This window comes from Chanos chanos, chromosome 3 (genome assembly GCF_902362185.1).
Source record: "Chanos chanos chromosome 3, fChaCha1.1, whole genome shotgun sequence".
Taxonomy (NCBI): Eukaryota; Metazoa; Chordata; class Actinopteri; order Gonorynchiformes; family Chanidae; genus Chanos; species Chanos chanos.
The window spans coordinates 39,363,845-39,379,111 of record NC_044497.1 but is presented as its reverse complement, the minus strand read 5'-3'; the positions used below and the strand labels follow the sequence as shown (position 1 = coordinate 39,379,111).

General features: G+C 39.5%; 2 protein-coding genes across 2 annotated transcripts; one reads left to right on the top strand and one right to left on the bottom strand.

The window, feature by feature from the left end:
* The first annotated feature begins 77 nt into the window (after positions 1-77).
* lman2la (lectin, mannose-binding 2-like a) lies at positions 78-5,983 on the top strand. The gene is made up of 9 exons (XM_030767161.1): positions 78-237; positions 662-780; positions 950-1,067; positions 1,255-1,337; positions 1,618-1,650; positions 1,906-2,067; positions 2,404-2,518; positions 2,942-3,061; positions 3,228-5,983. The coding sequence occupies exons 1-9, from the start codon at positions 123-125 to the stop codon at positions 3,368-3,370; spliced, it is 1,008 nt and encodes a 335-aa protein (XP_030623021.1). The 5' UTR covers positions 78-122; the 3' UTR covers positions 3,371-5,983.
* A 52-nt stretch (positions 5,984-6,035) lies between these two features.
* Positions 6,036-15,255, bottom strand: wbp1 (WW domain binding protein 1). The gene is made up of 4 exons (XM_030767162.1): positions 15,078-15,255; positions 13,937-14,039; positions 13,359-13,526; positions 6,036-11,292 (listed from the first exon to the last, which is right to left on the bottom strand). Exons 1-4 carry the CDS (start codon positions 15,138-15,140, stop codon positions 10,820-10,822), a joined length of 807 nt encoding a protein of 268 aa, XP_030623022.1. The 5' UTR covers positions 15,141-15,255; the 3' UTR covers positions 6,036-10,819.
* Between the last annotated feature and the right edge of the window lie 12 nt (positions 15,256-15,267).

Sequence of the window (15,267 nt, the reverse complement as noted above, 5' to 3'; positions counted from 1 at the left end):
AGCCAATGAAGGTGTTCGGCAGAATGTTACGCTTAGCAATATGATGGACGCTCCCTTGTGCGAAACGTTCTAAATAACGGGAAAAGATTTTAGTGAAAAAAAATACTATTTCACCAACCAGTATGATTTGGATCTACATTGTAATTTCAATTGCCGCAAACATATGTTTTGCAGACGATGGTCACGAAATGGAAGAGTTTCTAAAGAGAGAATATTCATTATCGAAACCATACCAAGGTATTTACAGTACCCCGTACCCTTTGCACGACTGCCAATAATTTTGCTATTTCATTTATTTAAGCAGTGTAATTGATGTTGTCATTTATTTGCGCTGCATTTGATTATTCGTAATGAAAGTCCATGCATATGTTTGTTCCAAATGTGTCGTAGAAGATATCAGATTATATGGCATGTACATTTCGGTGATTACAAATTAATTTACTCCTAGAAGTATTACCTGTTGTATGTGTGGTCACAGAAAAAAATCTCCCTTACTGTCGCTGTGTAACATCCGATATCTTCCTATATCATGCTCATATTTTATTTAGGAGACTGAAATTGACAGTATGAGTGTTTCAGATAACTGTCAACAATTATTGCCCTTGTTACATGAATGAGTCCTTTAACTGGAAGTTGCATTTGTACTCTTTTATGTGACCAGGTATTGGAGCTTCTGGCTCCTCTCATTGGGAATTGATGGGTGATGCTATGGTAACTACTGACCAGGTGCGCCTCACACCAGATATGCAAAGTAAGCAGGGGGCAGTATGGAGCCGCATTGTAAGTGCAACACACACATCAGAGTTGTCTGAGGCTGATTACTATATTCTAACCCCCTCCCCCCAAGTCCATCTCAACTTTTATTTGTACACAAAACAAATATAACGCTGAGTGTGTAAGGGCAGCCAACAGTTTACAATGTTGTGTGTTTATCTCTGTATATATGAAGCCATGCCACCTGAGAGACTGGGAGATTCAAGTGCACTTTAAGATTCATGGCAAAGGCAAGAAGAATCTCAATGGGGATGGCATGGCTGTCTGGTACACTAAGGAACGCATGCAGAAAGGTACAGTATCAAAATGATGACTTAACAGAATCAGGTAGAATAGCAATCTGTAAGTTTCTGTATTTTCTTTTTTGGAAGTTTACTTGGATAATTGTTTTGTTCCAATTCCTTTTCCCTTATTTGCTGTTGTTGTTGTTTGTTCTTCATTTGTATTTTTTTGTAAAAGCCTTTTTTTGTATTACTGTAGGTCCAGTATTTGGAAATAAAGATTACTTCACAGGATTAGGTGTGTTTGTGGATACATACCCCAATGAGGAGAAACATTTAGAGGTATGGATTTGCAACTCGGGTATACTAATGTCGCTCTTCTAAACTTGGTTTGAGTTGTCTTAAGATATAATGAATCTTTGGGATAGGTTCCTCTCAAATGCCAACTTAATTCTAAAAACATTTCATAATCTAGCCATGAAATTTTAGTTCTATTTCCACAAAATAAATTTGATTTGGACTTTGTCACAAGTATATTTTTTGCTAAAGTGAAAGGTCTAAGGTAAATGCTACTGTTACACTGACCTTGTGTTTTGTTATCTTTCCTTCCCTGAGGAAACAGGCACAGAAGAAGAGGTACACCCCTCGTACACAGGTACGCCAAAAACGTCACATTTAAAGACCATGCTGCCCCTCCACCATACAAATACATTTATAATATGTGTCCCCATAATAGCTATTCTGGACTTTAATGTGTTATCACTACAAATAATGACAGGTTTATGATGTAGACTGATATAAAACTGAATTTCTTGAGAATTCAGTCTGCTTCTTTTGTCTTTTTACTGAGTAAGACGCCCCCCCATCATCTATTTGCTCTCTTTCTCTTTCTTCTCCCTCTCACAACCAGAGGATCTTCCCATATGTGCTGGCAATGGTAGGGAATGGCACTATTAGTTATGACCATGAGCGGGATGGGAGACCATCTGAGTTGGGTGGCTGTAATGCTATGGTGCGCAACTTAAAGCACGACACCTTCATCTTCATCAGATATGTTCGGCGCAGGCTCACGGTAAGCTCACTCACTTGGGAAGGGCATCATTACTTTTACCCAATAATGATACACTGATCCAAAAACAACACTACCACAAACTGGAAACTGTAATGTGTTGAAGCAGGTGCTCACTTTTACACTGGCAAATTAATGCCCTGTAACTGCTTAAAAGCATATTGTTTGTGAGGGTACCCACTCAAGGAATTCACAATATGTTAAAACACTGTTTAGCACATGTATACTCTTTAATGACGTTGCCATTCATACACAAAGAGTATACACATGCTATGTGAGTGCATTTAGAGAGATGACATATATTTTCAACCCACGCTCTTCCACTTATGTTATCTACAGATTATGATTGATGTAGACGGACAGCACGAATGGAGAGATTGTCTGGATATACCAGGGGTGCGACTGCCACAGGGTTACTACTTTGGGGTCACTGCTATCACTGGAGACCTCTCAGGTAAAGGCATTGGAAAAGGACAAAAAAAAGGGGCTAAGAGGCTGAGTTCCTCCAAATTCAAAAGCAGGAACTCATGCAGATTTTATACTGGGAAACAGAAAAAAATGGCCATCAGCTAAAGTGGTTATTCTTTGGAATGTTAGATGTTTAGATTTTTGAGTCACAGCCTTAATATTAAACTACTATTCTGCTGTGTTTGTCCCTTCTTTTTAAACCAAAACCTCAATAACAATGCAATACCTGAAGAATAATTCTAGTGCAATGAACCTGCTTTATACTCACATGACAAAAATTAAGGGTTACACTTGGTGCTGCGATAGGCTTGAGGTTCCTTAGGACTGGAGTATTTTCATTTCTTAATCCTTTGTTCTTTGTTATCTTTTCAACCCTTCCAAACTTAATAATACCCTTTTGCCTTTTCAGACAACCATGATTTAATTTCTCTGAAGTTATACCAGCTGACAGTATTGCGGAGTAAACAGGAGGAAGAACAAGAGGAGGAAGTCACAGTGCCCAGCGTGGACAACATTGACCTGTACAGACGTAAGGCTCTGGATGATTCATTGTACTTCAAATGGGGATATACTTGGGTTACATTTAAAATTTGGACAAAACGGGGATCAAGTACTGCACAAGAATGTAGGCAGAGCATAAGGTTAACGCAAATGTATTAAATGTACCTGTGTGTCTCTGTCTGTGTGTCTCTCAGCCTATCCTGACGCAGAGGGAATGAGCAGCGTTGCTATCTTCTTCACTGTGTTGTTCTCAATGCTGGGCTTGTTTCTTCTCATCGTCGTGGGTCTTGTTGTCTATAGCCACTGGAGTGAGAGTCGACGCAAGCGACTCTACTGATGCAGTAGTGAGTCAGCAAAAGAGGGCAGCATGTCCCTGTATTTCTGCTCTTGCAGCCTGAGACAGTCGTACAAACCACTATGAACTCTGTCCCTGAGATCAAGTACTGAGTGGTCCCATCGTCATAATCAGTAAATCCGTGAGCAATACTGATTTCAAAACTATGAAAAGAGAGCAACTAAAAAGAAATCAGGATGATGGAACTTTATGGAATGCCAGTGTGTGACATTTTCAGCAAATTAAGGCTTGTACCGTCCCTTTAAAAGTCATTTTGGTGTTGTCTTTTTTGTTGCACTGAGGCAGTGTCTGCAATAGTAACATATACACAACACTAGCAGATACCGTGTCTTCTGTTTCAGCTGTGTCATTTGGTCAACAGTAGTTCTATTTTGATGTTCCTCCCTTTGATGAATGCCTTTTCAAATCTTTTCTTATGATAATTTGTACTCATTTCCTGTCTGTGTGAAAGAAAAACAAGCAATTTTAATGGCCTTCCTCCATCGTGATGGCAGCTTCACACTACCATGTGTAACTAAAAGATAGTTTCAAGCAGATTTGTCAAAATCCAGTCCTGGAGAGCCAAAATCCTGCCAGTTTTCAACCTCTTAGTTACATACTGACTTTCACCGGGAAAACAGGCGTGCGCACTCTTCAGCCGGAGACCACATGGAGTTGTTGGACAAGAAAAGCGGCAGGCCCTTGACCCTCCAAGAGTGGATTTTGACAACCTCTGTTCAAAGTGATGGAACTATTGGAGGTTCTTTTTAAACCACTACAACAGAAATCTCATGTTGAGCTATACATTTGACTTTACATTGCTTCAAGGCTCACGCTTTGTGCTAAAACCAAGTTAAAGCTATAAGGCCATCTATATTATGTCACAATTTAAAGATTTTGCCTGTTTTTGTTGTGTGTCTGAGATACAATTTTTATATTCTTCTGTGAACAGTTCATTTTCAAAAGTCATATTTTTCATCTTTTTCTTTCATTTCATTAATTCACTTTAAATGTAGCTATGTATCCTGTTAATGATTTATATTATACAAAATATTTAGCACACTGGGTACTGATTTACTCTTGTCATTATCAGAGATGAAGGAGTGAAGAAAATCCCTAACTGTTCTCTTATGTTCCTTCTGAGAAGGCTGAGGAATTTCCATTTGAAACACTTTCAGCTGCACAAATTGGTCACTGGATGGAAATTGTCTGTACCATCTCGATAATTCCGACCATTCTGTGTTCTGAAATCATACTAAATGTTATGATAAATTTTGAATCCATAAAGGTCAGTTATCTGATATCAAACTCTCATGGGTTAGTGCAAAGGATATTTATCACCTGCACAACACAACAGTTAGTCAGATTTTGCATTTGTTTAATGTAATTGTATCCCTTGTACGAAACTGCCTTATTGCTATTGTTACCCAGATTTCTAAAACAGATTTAACCAACATGAGCAGATGATTAGTCTTCCCCCCATTTAATACTCTGCACTCAGAACATGAATTTGAATTCATGGGTACCTTTCCAAGGTCAAAATCAACTTTCAGAAGTGCTTGAAACTTCCATGAAAATTGTGTTATTCTGTAATAATGTCTTGTCTGCCTTTAACTTTTTTTTCCAGCAGTGGTAATTAATTTGATTGTGGTAATTAATTTAATTTAATTTGTTTATTGCACTTTATTCATGCACCAAATTTATTTACTTTCTTCCTTTGTACTGAGTAAAACTGCCTCAGTGGCCTCCTTTAAAGAGAGCCCCTTTGTCTTGCATCCTTGTGTTTCAGCAGTGCCTGATCTGTCATTCATTTTTTTTAGTCAGTTCTAGTTCATTCTTTATAATTAACATTCTTGGAAGGGAGTTTACTTAGTACCTCTCATTCAAAGTTAAATGGAAATTAGCCTGAGGGGAAGCTATAGATGTATATGCCAAGGAAAATCATTTTAGAATTTCCACTAAATTTGTTCAAGCATGGTTAATATTTAAACATGGTTACAGCATGCCTAATAACATGCTACAGACATAAATAATGACTTAAGAATGTGTTTGTGCTACCACTGTAGTGACCAGTTTCTCCATGTTAAGTGATGACAACATAGCATCTCACTGTTTTAGTAATCTCATGTCACCACGTCATAACGTAACGTCATAATGTTAAGACCATCTGTTGATTGTTTAGAATGTAAAAGAGGATGTAATTACACATCATCACTACTGTGTTTATCATTGTCTGAACTAACAGTTAAATGTGGCTGTTAGCAAGGCTTACTGTTTCTGTAAAGACTTAGAACAGGCTCAAAGCACTTTTAGGTCTTTCCTTGCTTTAACACACATTTCAGCGAACCAAGGGGTGATGTTTAGCTGCTGTGTTGAACTATGTATGTAAGAGCATGAGAGATTTTATATGTACGGAACTGTAAGCCTCCAGGAGCAGGATTGGGAAACGCTGATGTACAACTTACTTTTCTCGCAAATGTACTGTAGGCTATGTCTGCATAACTGCCTTTAGTGGAATTGCATAAGAAAAAAAATGTTGCTGACATAGCTTTCCCTTCATAATACTTATTGCTTTGAACCAATGCCTTTGTCAGATTGAAAAAAGAGAGACAAGAAACCATCATGTGCCAATGTATTTATTTGTTTTATTAGAAAAATAAAATACAAACAATGACTAAAGAGTCCATAGCCTCTTCCTAAAACCCCAGCAACAGAATGTAACACATGTCTCAGTGCTTGTATTTTCACAACCATCATCTTCTTTCCTTTTTTTTTTTGGCTTGAGCTTAGTGACAAGAAAGAGAAACTTAAACATGTCTGTGCTCTTGAATGACCACTTCCTTTTCAAGCGAAGATTTTTCTTTGTTTGTTTTGGCAAATCAACATGAGCATAAATCAACCACGTCCACATTCACTAAGTGTAATCTATTTTAAGAGTCTTAAAGGAAGAAACACAACTCCTGAATGAAGTTAAAAGTAAGCTGAATACATGTGATACATGACTAATTGAGCATTACTGATCATGAGATTATGAAGTAAATAATAAAGTTGGTTGCCTTGGTGATGCCCTGCATGTGTGAAGCTGTCAAATGACATCAAAATGAGCTGAAGCTTGGTCTCTGTCTAAACTCCATTCAATAATTCAGCTTTCTTCCCACAGGTTTCACATTGCAATGTGGATTTTACTTAACACACATTTGGGCAACTGTATATTGGCATACATACTGCCAAAAGGCAACGGTTCTGTATTCTATCGCTGAAAAACCCAAGAGCAAAAACAGCAGACCAGTTAGCTGTGGTAGACAGACTACTAGCACATTCAAAGTGCCACAATAACAAGGAATCAAAGCATTGTCTGAAAGGTTAATACCTACAAAATAAAAACTATATAACATATCTAATTGCACAAACTGAGAGTTGCAGTCCCGTGGTGTGCAGGGAACGCTGGTATTCAGGGCAGACAAGAATGCAAAAAGAACATCAGTTACTTAGATTACATGACATTAGACACAGTCATGGCTTTTTTTTTTTCTTTACTCTCCCTTTCCCTTTGTCGTAAGAGGTAACAGAGATAGTTGCTTACAAAAGCATACATTCACACACAGACACACACACAAACACAGATATTGAAAAGAGGACCACAGTTGCAACTTTTTTTTTTTTTCATTTCTTTCTTTTTCATATAAAGCTGTACAACTACCAAAGTACAGTGCAATATGGACTGAGAAGAGAAGTATTGCTTGTACTGACAACCACAGCCAACTTACACTGGGAGGGGTTACTGCAGCATATGACAGAGGGTTAGCGTTTTTGCATAGCCTAGTTTAGGTTCAGTACAGTACACACGTGACCCACGGAGATAAATAGAGGTGGGTGGGGGAGAAGGGGAGTGGAGACACCGAATTTTTCCACTGAGAGGGCTTTGACTTGGTGAGCGATGTACAGAAACTACATGTCAATACAATGGCAACTTCTGGTATATGTAGAAACCTTCCGGTAAACAGGGAAACTCCAAGCCAAAGAGAGTAAAGTGGTGTGGTTAAGAGCTTTTAGACTGATTGACTCTGGTATACTTTGAAATGTAACACAGCATTAAAATCACTAACATAATACGACAGCAAAAAGGATGAACTAAAAAATTTTTTTTTACCAGTACTATAATTACAAGTTAAACTGAGTCTCTCAAAAATGATGCTGTGACACATTTCACTTCACTCCTTGGGGGTGTGTGATGACAAACAAATGTTTGGGTTAGGTACCACAGTGTTTCTGTTGCCATGCTCACTCTGTTGTTAAAAAGGAAAATGACAGTACAGTAGGCACAAAGAGAGCCCTCTTCTCTGTGAGACCTGTGAGAGAAGCTTAGGGGACACGGGGTTAAGATCATTCTCTAAGGGAATAGCAAAACCATCATCTTTTCACACCTCACAGTAACACGAGGGTAGGGGATTAACCAGTGTTACACAGCATAGAAAGTTTATGCAGCTACAACAGAATTGTACAATCATGTATTCTGTATAATGACCACGAAACAGAGAATGTGGTTTTACAATGTCTGTCGTACAATTCCGTTGTAAGAAAGAAACAATAATTACATAGAACACGCCATATGTCAGTTTGTGTCTCATTTGATAGCCCTTTTATGGTAAGTAAACAAGTTACACGAGAGACAGATTATATTTTTTAGCAGACAGTGCCCATTTGACAAACCACTGGCACTGAAAACAACTATGCCCCAGTCCCTACCTTCACAACCATATCGCAAGCAGGAGACTCAGGGACGACTAACTCAAACATCTATTAACTCTCGCTTCCATCACCGAACTGTATTGCTTCACATGCACTTTAGCATCTACATCTAACAAGAGTATATTTCCACAAACAGTCCAAAAGATCAAGGTTTCGCCCTAAAAATAAAAGTCTGCTTCCTACAAATAACCATGTCGCCTTGAGACCCTGACAATTATGAATCAAATTGCTGAAGCTAAAATTCAGGTCAAAATGGGGTACAGAAAAAACTGCTTCAGAGAAGGAACGTCAAGGCTAAATAGGATAGCTGCTATGTGGGCTTTTTGGAGCAGAACAATCTATCCACTCTGGGGCACATATTCTGCTCTGGCAGCTCACTTGTTTAGGTGTATCTTAGACCACATCCTTGATTGAGCAGTACAAAAAGCAGATCATTTCACAAAACATTATGTATCAGGTCAGGTGCTCTAATTTTTAAACTGAAGTTTCTACTCATACAGTCAAGTCACACAAAGTAAGATCACTATCTACAACCAAACAAATGCCTGAAATACATATCTACTACCACAATTCAGAATTATAAGGCATTTACAGGCAATGCCATGTGAATATAACTCCACCACTTCCTCCATGAGAAAAGCCTTTTCAAAACTCACTCATTCCCCAAAGGTGAGCAAGAAATATTGTTCGGCTTGCTGTTCAGCAAGTCGGCTTTTAATGTCTCATCTTCAACAGACAGAACTATGTCATTTACTGTGTGACCGATCAAATATTTTTGGACGTCACTGTTCACACAATTCTATTTAAAATCTGAAAGTGGTTTGGTTGATGAGGCAAGTCAGTTTCTGTTGAACATGAGCTGTCTTTTTTTGTCTACTATTTTGACGAGAGACACTTGAAGTTAAATAAAACACCGGTAAGTGCTGTTTCGGTCAAACCAATTCAAACGACTGCCAAGTCACATGTCAACACATCTCCTGAAGCTGAGTTTTGACAGTATACAGTGGGTGTCTATCTGACAAGATTCCCACTCAATAGACTGGGCAGCTGTGCTGACACAGCACTACAGAGCCAGTCTAGTGAATGGAAAACATCCCAAAAATCTCTGACATATCTTTGAGCAGTCCACACTCTGAAAGCCATAAGAGCACAGCCAGGGTAGGCTGCTACACTAGTGCCACGTCTGCTGAAACAGGACAGGGGCTGTGTCTACATTTAAGCTACAGTCAGAGAAATCTCAGAGAAAACAGAAAGACTTTAGATCACTAGAGCTATTATTAAGGGATCAAACTGGCGATAACTAAACATCTGTCAGTTTACCATTTCAATCTGAAAAGCAGGACAGAAGTACACAGACACAGGCACATAGAAAAAAAGCCCTCTATGCAAGATCACAGTGCTTGTGTACCCTAGGAGGGAGGGTGTACAAAGAAAAACTGACATCAAAAGTCGCACAAAGAGCAAAAAGACAGAAAAGAGTAACAGTGGCTTATAAGGAGAGCTTTGATTCTTTGAATGCCAAACCCGCTGATGTTGGCTAAAGCAGGCTTTTGTTAAAGGGAGAAAAGAGACTGCTGTGAGTTGTATGGTGGAAGTATTCAATAAAAGAGCATACTTCCTTCTTTCATTGACAAAGCAAAAACCCAGCGTTTTCAGAAAAAAAGGAGATCCATTCTGTGGGAGACTCCTAAGCCTGTCCTGGTGCGACTCAGACATACTGTGATTATATCACTGGCTGCCTGGTGAGAACACAACCACCCACAGGCTTTTTATAGACACTAACTTGCAGGCACGGCACTGGGATTAATGTCAGGTTTTCATGGACACTTGGAACCAGAGCAAACATCAATATTGGCCATGTCTCTTCTACAATTTCTCTGTGTTTGTATATCTATTTGTGGCATTATTGCAACAGTGCATCAAGAAAACATTAATTTGTTTAGACAATGCATGCAGAGTTTTTCCTTTGGATGAGAGAAGTCATCGTCCTGAAGGAGCAAGACCTGGACAACAGCCAGTGTTGGGATGATGTCACCTTGCAGCTGAGCTCTCATTAGTAAAGCCTTGTGGAAAACAATGTATGTACTGCCAGCGTCTAGCCAAGACGAAGGCCAATCTTCTACAAGGATTCTTCCAGGTTATTCTCTTTCTTTTTGGCCCCTACATGTTGGAGTCAGTGACCGCCATGGTATGTAGACAAGGCGGAAGCAAAATGTCAGAGAGAGAGAGAGAGAGATATCCAGGCCACAAAGTGATAGGAGACAGAGTGGGAGGGAATGTTTGTGTTGACATATATCCCTCTAGTAGAAAACGGCTGTTCTTCAAAGCATTGCTCTTTCAAATTTTCTCCAGTCAAACATAACTGTTGGCTTTTTCATTCATATTCAAGAAACATACAAAAAAACCACAAAAACAAAAGAGGGGGGTGATCCATGGGGTATTACAGAATGCAAGTGTTAAAGAATTTCTGTCAAATTTAAGGTGATGTCTACACTTTTCTATGAAAATTTAAGGAACTCTGATTGCTGATGGAAAAGAGGGCAAACTTTATTTCCCCTTCTGTATTTATCAACATGACGTCCCTAGATGGTTGGTTTGAATATTTCCACATGGTTCCCTTGCTAATAATGGTGACAAGGACAAGAGCAGTCCAAAGTCATCTACTATCCCTTGTTTACAATGGCAGTTCTCTTATGGCAATGCTCAAACAACCTGGTCTCCACTGGTGGTGGCATTTGGTTGGGAACGCTCCTTGTGTTGGAGGGCCTGTTGCTCTGAATAGCAGCCCCCTCCAGCCCCCTGGCAGAGCCTTCCCTCATCCTCCTCTAACCCTGAGCCTTCATCCACATCCAGCTGGCACACACACACCTCAATGCCTGAGTCACCGGTCACATGCCGGCGACGGGTGCCCAGTTCCCAAATTTGGTTGTCAGGTCCTTCCCCCTCCTCATGTTCCGAGTGGTCAAGAGCCGCTGCAACATCTGAATCAGCAGGCTGGTTTTCGGCATGTTCCTCCTCTGCAGGAGGCTCCAGCACCACAGCTGCCGCTGACTGGTTCACAGGTGGAAGTGTAGGGGAGGGGAGCTCTGGGGGCATCTCTGAGTAAGGTGGAGGAGGGGTTGGCGGGTGACCAACGACTTCCTCGTAATCTGGGAGTTTGCAGTCTGTCCAGAATCCTACAATCAATTTAGGTGAACCACTGAGTTCTAGTACATTACAATGAAGCAAATGTTTTATGAGGTAGTGAAGCAGCTATAAGAAGGGTATGAACATTAAAGCAATCCGCAGTCCAGGAATAGGTTCATGATGTTTACCATGACTGAATGAGAGAATGATATATGACAAGTTCAGCAGCAATGAACCGCCAGAACAGCCCCGTGACTGGAGGGTTACCTCATTCCTTCAAGCAAGATATTCAACAGCAAAAACAACTTATGTGACAGCTGGTAAAGTCATCTTGGAGCTAGAGTATCCTGGGGCAGTAATGCAGTAGCTGAACCTGGTTAACCTGGGATCAGATGTACCATTAATCAACTAGGGCTGCACAATTAATCGAATTAAAATCGAAATCGGAATATGCCCGCGATGAATCACGTTCTATGTCCAAGTTCCATGATTGCTAAACCACAAAAGGCTCCGATTGAATAAAATATATTTAGAATATAAAGTGACAACGGAAAATACACGTCTCTGATTAGCTGGCAAGTGTCAAGCTCGTATATCTGTGCATATCAGTCATAAATCCAGTCAAAAGTTTAATCACCACTTTAAATCAGTGAACCTACGTTCTGTATAGGCCACCCTATTTCACGGGGAGTACTTTACCTCCGACTCGTTAATTAGTTTTCTGGACACCCCATCGGGCATTACCCAGTACTTTATGACAACTTAGAGCTTTATGATGAATTTATGTATGAAAGAAAAAAAAGAGACAGTCGAAAGCCGACCTGAACTAAAACAAACAATTGCTGGAGCCTTTATGCTCGTGACGTTCTGTGAGAGATCCTTTTTTGAAAGGTTATAAACAATTTGTACCATTTTGTCACTGAGCAATTCAGTTATTTTTAAGTTTATATTGCATTGACATAACTATTTCAAAACAACCATTTACAGTGTGGTTTTATGCCTTTATCTGATTTTAGTATTGGCAACTAAGTAAAAATATCAGATGCTAACTTAGATGTTCATCATATCAAAGTTCAAATCGCAATTGCAAAATGTTTCCGTCTAACCGCGATATGATTTTTTGACCAAATTGTGCAGCCCTATAACCAACCTAGTTTCTCATCATAAGCTTGGCTTACCACAAAGAAGCTCTTAGAGCATGACTTGAACCATTCCTTCCTACATTTAGTAGTGAAGACTTACTGATCCTATCATATCACTTTGGATCTAGCCCGAATCAGCTAATGAGTGGCTTTGTGGTTAGTCTGACAAATTCAGTCAGGTGTCTATAAGGAGACCTACAGGACACTGTGTTCCAAACAGCATATGTCCAGATGGACTTGTCATTGCAATCTCACTACTCCTGAATCGGTAGTGGTGTTTTTCCCCCAATTCACACAGTGGTGGTGCCACCACCAAATAAAAAAATTACACAGGTTAACGCTTCTATACAGATAAACAGGTTTATGCTTTCATTCAAGAACACAGAAATATAATAAATAATGTGTTTTGGCCACTGTACAGAAAAGCACATACATTGCCTGGGCCAATATTAAAAAACTCAAGGTAAAATTTTTATACTTGTACATTTAATTTCGCAGATGAACTTTTAAGTATTTCACAAAGAGAAAGCCAGGCAAAGAGGAGTAGGACTGGGCTGTAGTTAACAGCAAACAGACATTTTGGGTGAATCATCAAGTTATTTTTAAGCAGCTATATATTGTACATAGATGATTATGATAAATAATGCTAATACTAGCAGATCACCTGCATGATAACACAATTAAAGAATTTACCACAGTATTACCTAGCAAACTGTGATTTTACTTTTACCAATTGGTGCACACTTGGTGTTGGAGTGCTAAATTAACCTGAATATTTTCTTTAAAATGAAAAGAACCGCTTTCCATTCATATCCTTTGGTTGTTTTTTTTGTTACACCCTAAAACCTCCCTTAATCACTCCCTGTGATGTACATCCCTCCTGCCCATGGGGTTCACACCACCACTGCTGAACAAAACAATCCAGAGGGAAACCCCTGTAGGAAAAAGTGTAGCAGAGTGTTAGTGGTACTTACGCAGGTTGAGTGGTGGAGGTGTGATGAAAGAGCTGGATGCTCCCTGATAAGCCATGAGACTGATCTCACGCTGCCTTTGTTCTTGCTGCAGACGCATCTTCACACGCCTGTGTCGGTAGGCACAGCAGCAGCTCAACACAATAATAAGCGTCCACACCAACCAGAACCCTGAAACATAGACCAGCAGCAAAATTACAGTTAAAGCAGTTCACACAATATGAGTTGAGCAATAATCTACTCTGAGCATTATTAATAGTAGTTAAAAATTTGGCAAATAAGTCAGTGTAACTTAATGAGCCTACCAAGATGCTTTCGATTCAGTCCTTCAGAGACTCATAAGTGCTTTCAATTCTTTTACCTATCTATACACAATTATCATCAGGCTACAGTGAGGAGTTCTCAAAAGAGTTTCCAAAAACCAACTGGACACCCTGCTCTTCAGATTTAGACCCAAGTGTCCATGTAACCCACCCTAAAATATTAGACTACTAGCCAGTTGTTAATTATAACACCGAAAGCCTGCAAATCCAGGGACTAAGAGACGATAATGCCTGTTATTACGGAACAGAATAACTTACACCACAGCTCGTAGTAGTATGTGCAGCACTCTGTCTCACCACAACAGTAGCCCATCTCACATCGATACTGTTCATTGTTTACACCGAAACAGAACTCCTTTCCCTATGGAACACAGAACAAGATGTTCGTTGAAAAGGACAAAGCACAACGTAAACGTGACATGACTGACAGGGTAAAACACAACAAACCATACACAGTTCGCTGACGTTAACACTTTTTATACATTCTTATGATAAAAACAATAGTCCTAATTATTATTATTCATGTCCGTCAATCTACGATGAATGATTTGTAATGTATACACTTAGTGGATGCATTCTTCCTAGTCTGAGATACGCATAAGAGTGACCTTTTTTCTTTTTCTTGTTGTTGTTTTTCCCCCGCGAATAAGCGTAAAACGGTCACTTTTTAGGCCATTCCGTCAAACTGGAAGATTACAGTACCAAACATCAACAGTTCCAGAACAAAGAAACAAATAGACCATTGACCATGTCAGCTGTTTATTGTGTTAAGGTATTGTCTTGTAGGCTTATCTTAGACAGACTTAGTTAAATTAGCTGTTAGTAGACTTAACGACAGTTACTGCTTTTTAATAAATATACGTTGGCTCCCATTGCGTCTACTTTGACACGCTCGTGAAGAACTAATGAAAAAAATGCAAGGTAAATCAGTTGCTACCACGCTTGCAATAACTAGCAACAATTCTTATACTCACAAAAGAATGTCATGTTTGTTAACCTAACACTAACTAAACTAGGTTAGGTTTAATCATTATCCTTCCAACGCTCAGCCAAGGTTCACCTTGGTAACTTAACCTAGCTTATTCGCTAATGTTAGTTTTGTGCCAGCTTAAGTTAGCGGTAGCTATTCTTGCTATCTGTTGAGCACTTCAAAGCGAATTCAATTAAAATGCTGTATAAATAACATGAGACAAAGCAATCCACGCAGCAGGGCTTGGATATGTGTAAACAGTGCCATCTGAGCTGTTATAAGTTAAATTCGTCAAAAATTTGAAGTTCGTCTCGTACAAGTTCTTTTGTGAGGAAACAAAACCACACAATAGAAGGCCTACTTCCAGCTGTGATCCTGGGGCTTGATTTCAATTCAGCTACCGCCCCAACCAGCCAAATAACAGCTTACCTGTACCAAACAAGTCCCCGTGCAAAGCAAACCTACAATGGATCCCAGTGTTTTCTGTGGCATCTTCCCGGATTCTTTGTCAGAAACACGGTGGAAATCATATAGATGTGGTTCTAAAACACCTTTAAATTATCAACACAACTCAGACCGTTATGTTCGTGGAGGGGCAAGCGACATGTTTTTGTTCAAG

Bases quoted from the DNA above. Each gene is read 5' to 3' on its own strand.
- lman2la (XM_030767161.1), top strand. From the start codon at position 123: ATGATTTGGATCTACATTGTAATTTCAATTGCCGCAAACATATGTTTT. The intron at 238-661 runs GTATTTACAGTA...TTATGTGACCAG, and splicing joins ATTATCGAAACCATACCAAG to GTATTGGAGCTTCTGGCTCC. The intron at 2,068-2,403 runs GTAAGCTCACTC...TGTTATCTACAG, and splicing joins ATGTTCGGCGCAGGCTCACG to ATTATGATTGATGTAGACGG.
- wbp1 (XM_030767162.1), bottom strand. From the start codon at position 15,140: ATGCCACAGAAAACACTGGGATCCATTGTAGGTTTGCTTTGCACGGGG. The intron at 14,040-15,077 runs GTAAGCTGTTAT...TGTGTTCCATAG, and splicing joins CGGGGACTTGTTTGGTACAG to GGAAAGGAGTTCTGTTTCGG. The intron at 13,527-13,936 runs GTAAGTTATTCT...TCTATGTTTCAG, and splicing joins ATACTACTACGAGCTGTGGT to GGTTCTGGTTGGTGTGGACG.